At 50.3% G+C, this 15,263-nt stretch overlaps 1 protein-coding gene across 1 annotated transcript in view; it reads right to left on the reverse strand.

Annotated features, from left to right (window-relative positions):
• Nucleotides 1-949: 949 nt before the first annotated feature.
• pde2a (phosphodiesterase 2A) overlaps nucleotides 950-15,263 on the reverse strand; it is a 429,910-nt gene continuing 415,596 nt past the window's right edge. The window contains exons 27-30 of the mRNA XM_085999752.1: nucleotides 12,818-12,930; nucleotides 10,317-10,355; nucleotides 6,837-6,943; nucleotides 950-1,290 (exon numbers count right to left, since the gene is read on the reverse strand). Of these exons, the coding sequence (XP_085855878.1) occupies nucleotides 1,095-1,290; nucleotides 6,837-6,943; nucleotides 10,317-10,355; nucleotides 12,818-12,930 (455 nt within the window). The 3' untranslated portion in view covers nucleotides 950-1,094. The remainder of the gene's footprint in view (nucleotides 1,291-6,836; nucleotides 6,944-10,316; nucleotides 10,356-12,817; nucleotides 12,931-15,263) is intronic.

Below are 15,263 nucleotides of genomic sequence, written 5' to 3' on the forward strand. Positions count from 1 at the left end.
CATCCAAACCTCTGCTGCCCCGTGTCCTAACTCGCACCAAGTCCCCCTCACCCATCACCCCCCGTGTCCTAACTCGCCCCGAGTCCCCCTCACCCATCACCCCCCCGTGTCCTAACTCACCCCGAGTCCCCCTCACCCATCACCCCCCGTGTCCTAACTCACCCCGAGTCCCCCTCACCCATCACCCCCCGTGTCCTAACTCGCCCCGAGTCCCCCTCACCCATCACCCTTCCCTGTGCTCGCTGACATGCAACTGGTCCGGCAACATCTCGATTTAAAAATTCTCATCCTCGTGTTCAAATCCCTCCATGGCCCTCGTCCCCCTCCCTATCTCTGTAACCTCCTCCAGCCCTGACATGAATCCTGTCATTCATGTGGAAATGACATGAAATAATACGGGCGGCCTGCTGGTGGCGCTGTCCAGGGAGAGTATAAATACTCGGGCATGGGCCCAGCTTGCTCAGGACATTCTTTAACAGGAACTAGTGAAGGACACAACTAGGCCTCCATGTTGTAAAACAGTTGATTAAAGTTTGTTTAACGCTTAGACCAAGTGCCTAGTAGTTTTTTTATGTCAAGCCCCTACAACCCCTCCGAGATCTCGGCGCTCCTCCAATTTTGGCCACTTGCGCATCCCTGATTTCCATCGCTCCGCCATTGGCGGCCGCGCCTTCAGCCGCCTGGGCCCTAAACTCTGGAACTCCCTCCCTAAACCTCTCCACCTCTCTCTCCTCCTTTAAGACGCTCCTTAAGACCAACCTCTATTGACCAAGCTTTTGGTCACCTGTCCCTAATATGTGGCTCGGTGTCAAATTATGTCTGATAATCGCCCCTGTGAAGCACCTTGGGAGGTTTTTGTTCTATGTCAGAGGTGCTATATGAATGCAGGTGCTTGTTGTTGTTGAATGCAAACCTCAAAATGAAATAAGAGTGAGAAAAAGACAATGGAAAACATCCACTCAATTAATATTCAGGCCTATAAAAAATAAATTTAAATGATGCCAATGTTTGCTGATGTCAGTCGCTTCCTTGTTTTTTTTGTTTGTATTTTTTTTCCTGTTCTTTAAACTGCAATAAAAATAATCATTATTGTCTCATGCCCTTTTGGTCTTTGGGGAAGTTTTTGTCGGGTTCACTGCGTCTGTTGCCTCTTCATTGAGGAAGTCCAGTGAGTTGTTGCTGGGAAGCCCGGGGCTGGTGAACTTGGAAGAGACTTTAAACCAATGGTCTCGGTTGGCCTTCACACGCTGGTACAGAACGTCCGCCTGAGGCACGAGTTCCTTCAGCAGGCTGCGCCAAAGAGGGGGAAAAAAAAAGAATAAGCGTTAATGCCGCGACAGCCGTGGCTCAGATCTGGGTAGCAACTCTCACCCCCCTCCCCGAGTCAGGATGGTTCCTCTGGCTGAAGAGTCTGGAACAGTCTCAGGATAAGGGGTCGGCCATTTAGGACTGAGATGAGGAGGAATTTCTTCACTCAGAGGGTGGTGAATCTTTTGAATTCTCTACCCCAGAGGGCTGTGGAGGCTCAGTCGTTGAGTATATTCAAGACAGAGATCGATAGATTTTTGCACTCAAGGGATATGGGGATCGGGCGTGAAAGTGGAGTTGAGGTCGAAGGTCGGCCATGATCTTATGGAATGGCGGAGCAGGCTCGAGGGGCCGAATGGCCGACTCCTGCTCCTGCTTCTTATGTTCTTTATTGTGTTAGAAGGTCGTGGGTTCGCGCCCCCATTACTGTCGGAGGGGCCGTCTTTCGGGATGAGACGTTAAACCTAAGTCCCCGTCTGCTCTCTCAGGTGGTCGTAAAAGAATCCACGGCCACTATTTCGAAGAAGAGCGGGGGGAGTTCACCCCGGTGTCCTGAGGCCAATATTTATCCCTCAATCAACATCTTTAAAAGACAGATTACATGGTTGAGGGAGGGGCAGGACTGGCAGCTCAATATTCCGGGGTATAGAATCTTCAGGTGAGACAGAGGGGGATGTAAAAGAGGAGGGGGTGTCGCAATATTAATCAAGGAGTCAATTACTGCTGTAAGGAGGGATGATAGCAGGTTCCTCTAATGAGGCCGTATGGGTAGAACTTCAAAATAAAAAGGGGGCAAGCACTTTGCTTGGGAGTGTACTAATGGCCCCCAAACAGTCAGGGGGAGATAGAGGAACAGATATGTAGGCAAATCTCAGAGAAGTGTAGAAATAATAGTGGGGGATTTCAACTTCCCCAATATTAACTGGGATAGTCAGAGTGTGAAAGGCTTAGCGGGTGCGGAATTCTTAAACTGCATCCAGGAGAGCTTTTTGAGCCAGCATGTAGAAAGTCCTACAAGAGAGGGGGCGGTACTGGACCTAATTCTACGGAATGTAGCCGGGCAAGTGGTAGATGTGTCAGTTGGAGAGCATTTTGGTGACAGTGACCATAATTCGGTGAGATTTAAGGTAGTCATGGAAAAGGACAAAGATGGATCGGAAATAAAGGTTCTAAACTGGGGGAAGGCCGATTTTAATATGATAAGGCAGGATCTGTCCAAAGTGGACTGGGATCAGCTACTTGTAGGAAAATCCACATCAGGAGTCATTCAGAAAGGAAATAGAGAGAGTACAGCGCCAACATGTTCCCGTAAAGGTCAAGGGTGGGACCAACAAGTCCAGGGAACCCTGGATGTCAAGGGATATACAAGAATGGATTAGGAAAAAAACAGAGGCTTTTGGCAGATACAAAGGACTAAAAACAGTGGAAGCCCTAGAGCAGTATAGAAAATGCAGGGGGGTACTTAAAAAAGATATTAGGAGAGCGAAAAGGGAGCATGAAAAAACACTGGCGGGCAAAATAGAGGAAAATCCCAAGGTGTTTTATAAGTATATTAAGGACAAGAGGATAACCAGGGAAAGAGTAGGTCCCATTAGGGACCAAATGGCAATCTGTGTGTAGAGCCGGAAGATGTAGGTGAGGTTTTAAATGAATATTTTGCATCTATGTTCACTATGGAGAAGGATGATGTAGGCATAGAAATCAGGCAGGGGGATTGTAATATACTTGAACAAATTAGCACTGAGAGGGAGGAGGTACTAGCGGTTTTAGCGGACTTAAAAGTGGATAAATCCCCAGGCCCAGACGAGATGTATTCCAGGCTTCTGTCTGAGGCAAGGGAGGAGATTGCAGGGGCTCTGGCACAAATTTTCAGAACCTCTCTGGCCACAGGGGAGGTGCCAGAGGACTGGAGGACAGCTAACATAGTACCATTATTCAAGAAGGGTAGTAGGGATAAACCAGGGAATTACAGGCCAGTGAGCCTAACATCAGTGGCAGGGAAATTATTGGAAAAAATTCTGAGGGACAGAATTAGTCTCCACTTGGAGAGGCAAGGATTAATCAAGGATAGTCAGCATGGCTTTGTCAGGGGGAGATCATGTCTAACCAATTTGATTGAATTTTTTGAGGGGGTGACTAGGTGCATGGATGAGGGTAGTGCAGTTGATGTAGTCTATATGGACTTCAGTAAGGCTTTTGACAAAGTCCCGCATGGGAGACTGGTCAAGAAGGTAAGAGCCCATGGGATCCAGGGCAATTTGGCACATTGGATCCAAAATTGGCTTAGTGGCAGGAGGCAGAGGGTGATGGTCGAAGGTTGTTTTTGTGACTGAAAGCCTGTGTCCAGTGGTGTACCGCAGGGATTGGTGCTGGGTCCTTTACTGTTTGTAGTGTACATTAATGATTTAGATATGAATGTAGGAGGTATGATTAGTAAGTTCGCAGATGACACGAAAATTGGTGGAGTGGTAAATAGCGAGGAGGGAAGCCTCAGGCTACAGGACGATATAGACGGGTTGGTCAGATGGGTAGAACAGTGGCAAATGGAATTTAACCCTGAAAAGTGTGAGGTGATGCATTTTGGGAGGACTAACAAGGCAAGGGAATACACAATGAATGGTAGGACCCTAGGAAGGACAGAGGATCAGAAGGACCTTGGTGTGCATGTACATAGATCCCTGAAGGCAGCAGGACAGGTAGATAAGGTGGTTAAGAAGGCATATGGGATACTTATATTCTGTGCCTCGGCTAATGAAGGCAAGAGCAGGGAGGTTATAATGGAGCTCTACAAAACGCTAGTTAGGCCACAGCTGGAATACTGTGTGCAGTTCTGGTCGCCACGTTATAGGAAGGATGTGATTGCATTAGACAGGGTGCAGAGGAGATTCACCAGGATGTTACCTGGGCTGGAGCGTTTCAGCTATGAAGAGAGACGGGACAGGCTGGGGTTGTTTTCCTTAGAGCAGAGAAGGCTGAGGGGGGACCTGATTGAGGTGTACAAAATTATGAGTGGCATAGATAGGGTAGATAGAAAGGAACTTTTCCCCTTAGTAGAGGGGTCAATAACCAGGGGGGCATAGTTTCAAGGTAAGGGGCAGGAGGTTTAGAGGGGATTTGAGGAAAAACTTTTTCACCCAGAGGGTGGTTGGAATCTGGAACTCACTGCCTGAAAGGGTGGTAGAGGCAGGAATCCTCACAACATTCAAGAAGCATTTAGACAAGCACTTGAAACGCCATAGCATACAAGGCTACGGACCAAGTGCTGGAAAATGGGATTAGAATAGACAGGGCTTGATGGCCAGCGCGGACACGATGGGCTGAAGGGCCTCTTTCTGTGCTGCATAAAATGACTCTAACAGGTCATTTATTTCATAGGATATGCAGCACAAAAACAGGCCATTGGGCCCAACCAGTCCATGCCGGCGTTTATGCTCCACTCGAGCCATTTCATTGCTGTTTGTGGGAGCTTGCTGTGCTCAAATTGGCTGCCGCGTTTCCTACATTACAACAGTGACTACACTTCAAAAAAGTACTTCAATGGCTGTAAAGCACTTTGGGACGTCCTGAGGATGTGAAAGGTGTGATAGAAATGGGCCTTTTTGTTTTATTGCACATCCTATAGATCGGTGCCAAGTGGGGTGCTCGGCTTTGAGTCACGTGAAAGTGACAATGGAGAAGACGGTCACTTGGCTGATATTGGCCCCTCTGTCCCAATGGCGTGGAATCTGTGCTATGCCCCGGGGCTCTCCGCTGCTCTCGGTACCGCTGGCAGCAGATGTTGCAGGGTATCCCAGAACGTCCCCCCTCCCCACCCCACCAGGTGGTGGGATGAAGGTTGGGGCAAGGAGCGGAAGCACCGACAAGCAACACTCCTCGCCTCACCCGCCCCCCCACACCACCCACCCACCCCCCCCGCCCCCCATCCCCCAAGAGCAAGAATTGTCCGAGTGAAAGCAAAATACTGCGGATGCTGGAAATCTGAAATAAAAACAGAAAATGCTGGAAACACTCAGCAGGTCAGGCAGTGTCTGTGGAGAGAGAAACAGAGTTAATGTTTTCAGGTCGATGACCCTTCGTCAGAACTGGAAAAAGCTGGTGATGGAACAGGTTTTAAACAAGTGTAGGGGCTGGGAAAGGGGAGAGGAGGGGACAGAACAAAAGGGAAGGACTGCGATCGGATGGAAGGCGGGAGAGATTAAGAGACATTAAGAGAGATTAAGAGATGGTGCAAGGCAAAAGGAGATGGTAATGGGACAAGTTAAGAAACAAAACAGATGAGTCTAGATGAAGTGTAAATGGCAATGGCAGAATGAAAGACAGCTGCCATGTGGGAGAGAAAAAAATAAATAAATAAATGGGGAAAACAATGATAGGGGCCGAGGTTATGGTCTGAAATTGTTGAACTCGATGTTGAGTCCAGAAGGCTGTAAAGTGCCTAATCGAAAGGTGAGGTGCTGTTCCTCGAGCTTACGTTGAGCTTCATTGGAACAATGTAATAGGCCGAGGACAGAGAGATCAGAGTGGGAGTGGGGCGGTGAATTAAAGTGACAGGCGACCGGAAGCTCGGGGTCCCCCTTACGGACTGAACGGAGGTGTTCCGCAAAGCGGTCACCCAATCTGCGTTTGGTCTCCCCAATGTAGAGGAGACCGCATCGTGAGCAGCGAATACAGTATACTAGATTGCAAGAAGTACAAGTAAATCGCTGTTTCACCTGGAAGGGATGTTTGGGGTCCTGGACAGTGGGAAGGGGGGGAAGTAAAGTATTGTCTGAGTGAGTTTTCCACTCCCTCCCGCGGAGAAATTTTGCTTTCCTCCCTCCCTCCCGTGAGGTAATTTCCAGCCTTGCTTCCCCAGCCTCGCTTGCCCAATTACCCCAGCCTCCTCACACTCTTCTCCCCATCCCCCTCGACCTGCCTCCCCCCTCTCCTCCTCTGCTCCTCCAGCTGCCTATCCTCATCTTCCGTCCCTCCTTCTCTGCTCCGTTCTCTTCCTCCTCATCCTTCTACCTATCTCGTTGTTTCCCCTCTCTCCTCCTCCAGTCTCCCTCCTCTTCTCCTGCACCCCCTCAATCTCTCTCTTTCTCCTTCTTCCCATCCCTGTTTCCATCCATCACTCCTCTCTCCTCCTCGCTCCTCTTTCTCCTCCACCCGCCTAACCTCATCTTCCCTCCGCCTTCCCTGCTCCACTGACCTTTCTTCCCTGTTCCACCACTCTCTCCTCCTAGTCCCCTTCCTTTTCCCCCACCCCTCCCAATCTCCCTTTCCCCTTCCGCCTCACCCGTTTCCATTAACCCTCTCCCCTTCCCATGCCCACCCCTCCCCTCTGCCTCCTCTCTAATGCCGCTTGCCCTGAATGTCCCATCTCACATGGGCAATTCCGTCAAAGCTGCTGCCCATCACTTGTCCCTTGGACCCTTACTTGGGGGGGGTGCGGGAACCAGAACTCTTGCCCGTTTATCCACTACCAACTGCCTAACGACTTGCCAGCACTAGACAAAAACGTGTTAACCCTGCCCCTTCGGACTTACCGGTATGTTGGCATAGCGATCTGTTCCATGAAATTGATCTGGAGTTCTGGAACATAGGCCTTGTCTCTATCCATCATCTCAAGTGGATGGTTCCCCATTGCTTTTTCCTGTAAATGGGCAGAACACAAAAAAAAGCTCAAAGGTTCATGTGGGAGGCAGCCATTGGAGGAAGTCCCATCGCCCTGCTGTCCTGGCCACTGTCTGAGGCTGTCTGGAGCGTTGGCAACCTCGCCGTCTTATGTGTCAGCCGTGGCTCCGTGGGCAGTACCCTCGCCTCTGAGTCAGAAAGTTGTGGGTTCAAGTCCCACTCCAGAGACTTGAGCACAAAATCTAGGCTGACTCTTCCAGTGCAGCACTCAGGGAGTGCTGCACTGTCGATGGTGCCGTCTTTTGGATGAGACGTTAAACCGAGGCCCCGTCTGCTCTCTCAGGGGGACGTAAAAGATCCCACAGCCACTATTTTGAAGAAGAGCAGGGGAGTTCTCCCTGGGGTCCTGGACAATATTTATCCCTCAATCAACATCACTAAAAAACAGATTATCTGGTCATTATCACATTGCTGTTTGTGCGTAAATTGGCTGCCACATTTCCTACATTACAACAGTGACTACACTTCAAAAAGTACTTCATTGGCTGTAAAGCGCCTTGGAACATTCGGTGGTTGTGAAAGGCACCATAGAAATGCAAGGCTTTCTTGTTATTTTCTTCAGCTGAGCGTCCAACCACATATCCGCGCCGTTACCATGGCTGCCTACTTCCACCTCGGTAACATCGCCCGTCTCCACCCCTGCCTCAGCTCATCTGCTGCTGAAACCCTCATCCATACCATTACCTCCAAACTTGACTATTCCAACGCACTCCTGGCCGGCCTCCCATCTTCCACCCTAAATAAACTTCAACTCATCCAAAACTCGGCTGCCTGTGTCCTAACTCACACCCAGTCCCGTTCACCCATCACCCCCCTGTGCTCACTGCCCCGTGTCCTAACTCACACCCAGTCCCGTTCACCCATCACCCCCTGTGCTCACTGCCCCGTGTCCTAACTCACACCCAGTCCCGTTCACCCATCACCCGCTGTGCTCACTGCCCCGTGTCCTAACTCACACCCAGTCCCGTTCACCCATCACCCCCTGTGCTCACTGCCCCGTGTCCTAACTCACACCCAGTCCCGTTCACCCATCATCCCCTGTGCTCACTGCCCCTTGTCCTAACTCACACCCAGTCCCGTTCACCCATCACCCCCTGTGCTCACTGCCCCGTGTCCTAACTCGCACCCAGTCCCGTTCACCCATCACCCCCTGTGCTCACTGCCTGGTGTCCTAACTCACACCCAGTCCCGTTCACCCATCACCCCCTGTGCTCACTGCCCCGTGTCCTAACTCGCACCCAGTCCCGTTCACCCATCACCCCCTGTGCTCACTGCCTGGTGTCCTAACTCACACCCAGTCCCGTTCACCCATCACCCCCTGGGCTCACTGCCCCGTGTCCTAACTCGCACCAAGTCCCGTTCACCCATCGCCCCGTGCTCACTGCCCCGTGTCCTAACTCGCACCCAGTCCCGTTCACCCATCACCCCCAGTGCTCACTGCCCCATGTCCTAACTCACACCCAGTCCCGTTCACCCATCACCCCCTGTGCTCACTGCCCCATGTCCTAACTCACACCCAGTCCCGTTCACCCATCGCCCCCTGTGCTCACTGCCCCGTGTCCTAACTCACACCCAGTCCCATTCACCCATCGCCCCCTGTGCTCACTGCCCCGTGTCCTAACTCACACCGAGTCCCGTTCACCCATCACCCCCTGTGCTCACTGCCCCGTGTCCTAACTCACACCCAGTCCCGTTCACCCATCACCCCCTGTGCTCACTGCCCCGTGTCCTAACTCACACCGAGTCCCGTTCACCCATCACCCCCTGTGCTCACTGCCCCGTGTCCTAACTCACACCCAGTCCCGTTCACCCATCACCCCCCGTGCTCACTGCCCCGTGTCCTAACTCGCACCCAGTCCCGTTCACCCATCACCCCCAGTGCTCACTGCCCCATGTCCTAACTCACACCCAGTCCCGTTCACCCATCACCCCCTGTGCTCACTGCCCCATGTCCTAACTCACACCCAGTCCCGTTCACCCATCGCCCCCTGTGCTCACTGCCCCGTGTCCTAACTCACACCCAGTCCCATTCACCCATCGCCCCCTGTGCTCACTGCCCCGTGTCCTAACTCACACCGAGTCCCGTTCACCCATCACCCCCTGTGCTCACTGCCCCGTGTCCTAACTCACACCCAGTCCCGTTCACCCATCACCCCCTGTGCTCACTGCCCCGTGTCCTAACTCACACCGAGTCCCGTTCACCCATCACCCCCTGTGCTCACTGCCCCGTGTCCTAACTCACACCCAGTCCCGTTCACCCATCACCCCCTGTGCTCACTGCCCCGTGTCCTAACTCACACCGAGTCCCGTTCACCCATCACCCCCTGTGCTCACTGCCCCGTGTCCTAACTCACACCCAGTCCCATTCACCCATCACCCCCCTGTGCTCACTGCCCCGTGGCCTAACTCGCACCCAGTCCCGTACACCCATCACCCCCTGTGCTCACTGCCCCGTGTCCTAACTCACACCCAGTCCCATTCACCCATCGCCCCATGTGCTCACTGCCCTGTGTCCTAACTCGCACCAAGTCCCGTTCACCCATCGCCCCCTGTGCTCACTGCCCCGTGTCCTAACTCACACCCAGTCCCGTTCACCCATCGCCCCCTGTGCTCACTGCCCCGTGTCCTAACTCGCACCCAGTCCCGTTCACCCATCACCCCCAGTGCTCACTGCCCCATGTCCTAACTCACACCCAGTCCCGTTCACCCATCGCCCCCTGTGCTCGCTGACCTACACTGGCTCCCAGTCTGGCAACGCCTATATTTTAAAATTCTCATCCTTGTTTTCAAATCCCTCCGTGGCCTCGCCCCCTCCCCATCTCCGTAACCTCCTCCAGCCCCACAACCCTCCAAGATCTCTGCGTTCCTCCAATTCTGGCCTCTTGCGCATCCCCGATTTCCATCGCTCCACCATTGGCGGCCGTGCCTTCAGCTGCCTGGGCCCCGAGCTCTGGAATTCCCTCCCTAAACCTCTCCGCCTCTCTCTCCTCCATTAAGACCCTCCTTAAAACCGACCTCTTTGACCAAGCTTTTGGTCACCTGTCCTAATATCTCCTTATGTGGCTCGGTGTCAATTTTTTTTTTGCTTACACTCCTGTGGAGAGGTTTTACTCCGTTAAAGGCGCTGTATAAATGCAAGTTGTTGTTGGATTTAATGAAAGTTCCTGACTCACCCTTTACTACTTCATAAAACTCTACTGCATCCCCACTCAGTCACCCACTTCTCAACACCTATTTCTTCACTCTGATCCATCAATGAATATCAGAATATGAATAAAAACAACAAGCTGAATCCCAACAGAAAAATTAACATTTTTTAAGTGTTGACTTACCAGATCTCCTTGTGAAAAAAATTCTTTATATATCAGTTCCTAGGAGAAAGAAACAGAACAAGGACTGTGTGGGTGAGGGTGCTCTGTCGTAGAGAGTGAGCAGTGAGTGTCCTGACAATGGGACAGGTGGTCAGTCACCAGTTGGCGATAGACAGAAATACATAGAAGGTGCAGCATCAAAACAGGGCATTCGGCCCAACCAATCCATGTTGCCCTTTACCCCCCACATGAGCAAACAGTTCTAATTGCATTTACCCACCCTGTTCCCATATCCCTTCACCCGCCTACCCAACCTAATAAGGACATAAGAACATAAGAATTAGGAGCAGGAGTAGGACATTCGGCCCCTCAAGCCTGCTCCACCATTCAATAAGAACATGGCTGATCTTCGACTTCAACTCCACTTTCCCGCCCGATCCCCTGATTCCCCTAGGGTCTAAAAATCTATCGATCTCAGCCTTGAATATACTCAAAGACTGAGCCTCCACAGCCCTCTGGGGTAGAGAATTCCAAAGATTCACCACCCTCTGAGTGAAGAAATTTCTCCTCATCTCAGTCCTGAATGGCCGACCCCTTATCCTGAGACTGTGACCCCTGGTTCTAGACTCTCCAGCCAGGGGAAACAACCTCTCAGCATCTACCCTGTCAAGCCCCCTCAGAATCTTATATGTTTCAATGAGATCTTAGATGTTCACGTAGTTTCTGCCTCAACCATATCAATAATTTGGACTTCAATGTATGAAATATGATAAAGAAGTTTGCAGATGATACTAAAATTGGCCGTGTGGTTGATAATGAAGAAGAGAGCCGCAGGAAATCAATGGACTGGTCAGGTGGGCAGAACAGTGGCAAATGGAATTCAATCCGGAGAAGTGTGAGGTAATGCATTTGGAGAGGGCTAACAAGGCAAGGGAATACACATTAAATGGTAGGACACTGAGAAGTGCAGAGGATCAGAGGGACCTTGGAGTGCATGTCCACAGATCCCTGAAGGTAGCAGGACAGGTAGATAAGGTGGTTAAGAAAGCATACGGGATACTTGCCTTTATTGGCCGTGGCATAGAATATAAGAGCAGGGAGGTTATGCTTGAACTGTATAAAACACTAGTTAGGCCACAGCTAGAGTACTGCGTGCAGTTCTGGTCACCACATTACAGGAAGGATGTGATTGCACTGGAGAGGGTGCAGAGGAGATTTATGAGGATGTTGCCAGGACTGGAGAAGTTTAGCTATGAGGAGAGATTGGATAGGCTGGGGTTGTTTCCTTTGGAACAGAGGAGGCTGAGAGGAGATTTAATTGAGGTGTATAAAATGATGAGGGACCGAGATAGAGTGGATAGGAAGGACCTATTTCCCTTAGCAGAAGGGTCAATAACCAGGGGGCAGAGATTGAAAGTAATTGGTCAGAGGTTTAGAGGGGATTTGAGGGGAAATTTCTTCACCCAGAGGGTTGTGGGAGTCTGGAACTCACTGCCTGAAAGGGTGGTCGAGGCAGAGACCCTCATCACATTTAAAAAGTACTTGGATGTGCACTTGAAGTGCCATAACCTACAGGGCTACGGACCAAGAGCTGGAAAGTGGGATTAGGCTGGAGAGCTCTTTGTCGGCCGGCACGGACACGATGGGCCGAATGGCCTCCTTCTGTGTTTCCACAGATTCACGACCCTCTGAGAGAAGAAATTCCTCCTCATCTCCGTTTTAAAAGGGCGTCCCCTTATTCTGAAACTATGCCCCTGAGTTCTAGATTCCCCCACGAGGGGAAACATAGAAACATAGAAGATAGGAGCAGGAGTCGGCCATTCGGCCCCTTGAGCCTGCTCCGCCATTCAATGCGATCATGGCTGATCATCCAAATTCAGTACCCTGTCCCTGCTTTCTCCCCATATCCCTTCATCCCTTTAGCCTTAAGAAATATATTCAACTCCTTCTTGAATATATTTAATGAATTGGCCTCCACTGCCTTCTGTGGTAGAGAATTCCACAGGTTCACCACTCTCTGGGTGAAGAAATTCCTCCTCATCTCAGTCCTAAATGGCTTACCCCTTATCCTTAGACTGTGACCCCTGGTTCTGGACTCCCCGACCATCGGGAACATCCTTCCTGCATCTAGTCTGCCTAGTCCTGTTAGAATTTTATAAGTTTCAATGAGATCCCCTCTCATGCTTCTAAACTCCAGCGAATATAAGCCCAATCGACCCAATCTCTCTTCATACGTCATTCCTGCCATCCCAGGTATCAGTCTGGTGAATCTTCGCTGAACTCCTTCCCTTCATCTACCTCGTCAAGCTCCCCTCAGAATCTTGTGTTTTAATAAGATCCCCTCTCATTCTTCTAAACTCCAATGAGTATAGGCCCAACCTGCTCAACCTTTCCTCACTCCTTCAACTCCGGAATCAACCTCGTGAACCTTCTCTGACCTGCCTCCAATGAAATGCAAGGATTGAATGAACTGCAGCTGGGCCTGTCCCTGCCCCATTGCGTTTTCCACCTAACCCTCTTACCGCTATCTTTGTGGTAGTCTTCCATCCTTTGGTTTGGTCATTGAGGTCGCAGGACGTCATCAGCAGGCACAACAGCAGCATGCGATGGGAAATATCATCCTTGTTGTAAGCGGCTGTAAGATAAAAAGAGGTTAGTAAGTGGCAGGAAAGCATTCCGTTTCAAGGGGGAGGCGGTCTCAGTTCATCGGTCACGGGGCCCTTCACCAGTGGCACTTGATTTCAAACATGACCCAAGTCGATTGGATGAAGGTTTCCCCCACCCCCCCAAGTCTGCAAGATTCAAGTAAAAAGAAACCAGAAAGAAGAAAGACACGCATTTCTACAGCGTCTTTCACGACCTCAGCACGTCCCACAGCGCTTCACAGCCAATGAAGTGCTTTTTGAAATGTAGTCACTGTTGTAATGTAGGAAACACGGCAGCCAATTTGCGCACAGCAAGCTCCCACAAACAGCAATGTGATAATGACCAGGTTATCTGTTTTTAGTGATGTTGGTTGAGGGGTAAATATTGGCCCCAGGACACCCGGGAGAACTCCCCCTGCTCTTCATAGAATCATAGATTGATACAGCACAGGAGGAGGCCATTCGGCCCATCGTGCCTGTGCCGGCTCTTTGAAGGAGCTCTCCAATTAGTCCCACTCCCCCCTGCTCTTTCCCCACAGCCCTGCAAATTTTTCATTTTCAAGTATTTATCCAATTCTCTTTTGAAAGTTACTATTGAATCTGCTTCCACCGCCCTTTCAGGCAGCGCGTTCCAGATCACAACAACTCGCTGTGTAAAAATATGTTTCCTCATTTCCCCTCTGGATCTTTCGCCAATTATCTTAAATCTGTGTCCTCTGGTTACCGACCCTCCCGCCACTGGGAACAGTTTCTCCTTATTTACTCTATCAGAACCCCCTCATCATTTCGAACACCTCTATTAAATCTCCCCTTAACCTTCTCTGCTCTAAGGAGAACATCCCCAGCTTCTCCAGTCTCTCCACATAACTGAAGTCCCTCATCCCTGGGACCATTCTAGTAAATCTCCTCTGCACCCTCTCCAAGGCCTTGACATCCTTCCTAAAGTGCGGGGCCCAGAATTGAACACAATACTCCAGCTGGGGCCTAACCAGTGTTTTATAAAGATTTAGCATAACCTGTTTGCTTTTGTACTCTATGCCTCTATTTAATAAGCCAAGAGTCTTGTTTGCCTTTTTAACAGCCTTCTCAACCTGCCCTGCCACCTTCAACAATTTCTGCACATATACCCCCAGGCCTCTCCGTTCCTGCACCCCCTTTAGAATTGCACCCTTTAGTTTATATTGCCTCTCCTCATTCTTCTTACCAAAATGTATCACTTCACACTTCACTGCATTAAATTTCATCCGCCGTGTGTCTGCCCATTTCACCAGTCTGTCTGTGTTCACCTGAAGTCTGTTACTATCCTCCTCACTGTTTACTACATTTCTTAGTTTTGTATCATCTGCAAACTTTGAAATTATGTCCTGTATACCCAAGTCCAGATCATTAATATATATCAAAAAGAGCAGTGGTCCCAATACCGACCCCTGGGGAACACCACTGTATACTTGCCTCCAGTCTGAATAACAACCGTTCACCACTGCTCGCTGCTTTCTGTCCCTTAGCCAATTTCCTACCCACAGTGGCACTGTCCCTTTAATCCCAAGAGCTTCAGTTTTGCCAACAAGTCTATTATGTGTTACTTTGTCAAACGCCTTTAGAAAGTCCAGATACACAACATCAACCGCACTACATAAGAGCATAAGAATTAGGAGCAGGAGTAGGACATTTGGCCCCTCGAGCCTGCTCTGCCATTCAATAAGATCATGGCTGATCTTTGACCTCAACTCCACTTTCCTGCCCGATCCCCATATCCCTCGATTCCCCTAGAGTCCAAAAGTCTATCGATCTCAGCTTTGAATATACTCAAAGACTCAGCATCCACAGCCCTCTGGGGCAGAGAATTCCAAAGATTCACAACCCTCTGAGTGAAGAAATTCCTCCTCATCTCAGTCTTAAATGGCCGACCCCTTATCCTGAGACTGTGACCCCTGGTTCTAGACTCTCCAGCCAGGGGAAACTGTAGAGTATGTACCTTTAAGAGAGAACTACTTTTTACTGTACTACCGGCAGTGACCACACCTGTATATAAGCTCTGAGCAGGCATCTGTACTGTTAGTTTTTAGACTACCCTCATCCAGTAAACACCTGTTGATTGTTGATCTGCAGTCTCCGTCTATTTATTGAAACACCATACCTTAAGATTCACGGATTTAATAGTGGCGACGAGGTCGATTCGAACCTACCTGCAACTCTGCATTTCCTCCCAAGGATTTGCTCCTGGAGGACAGTGGAAGAAAGTCGAGGCCAGAAGCACGGGCGTCGACCATGAGCAACCGCCCAGTCATCCGGCAGAGAGTGAGCATCGCAGGGGAGGCTGTTG

The sequence above is a fragment of the Somniosus microcephalus genome, chromosome 10 (assembly GCF_052327205.1).
Source record: "Somniosus microcephalus isolate GS21.2 chromosome 10, FLI_Smic_1.0, whole genome shotgun sequence".
NCBI classification, from domain to species: Eukaryota; Metazoa; Chordata; class Chondrichthyes; order Squaliformes; family Somniosidae; genus Somniosus; species Somniosus microcephalus.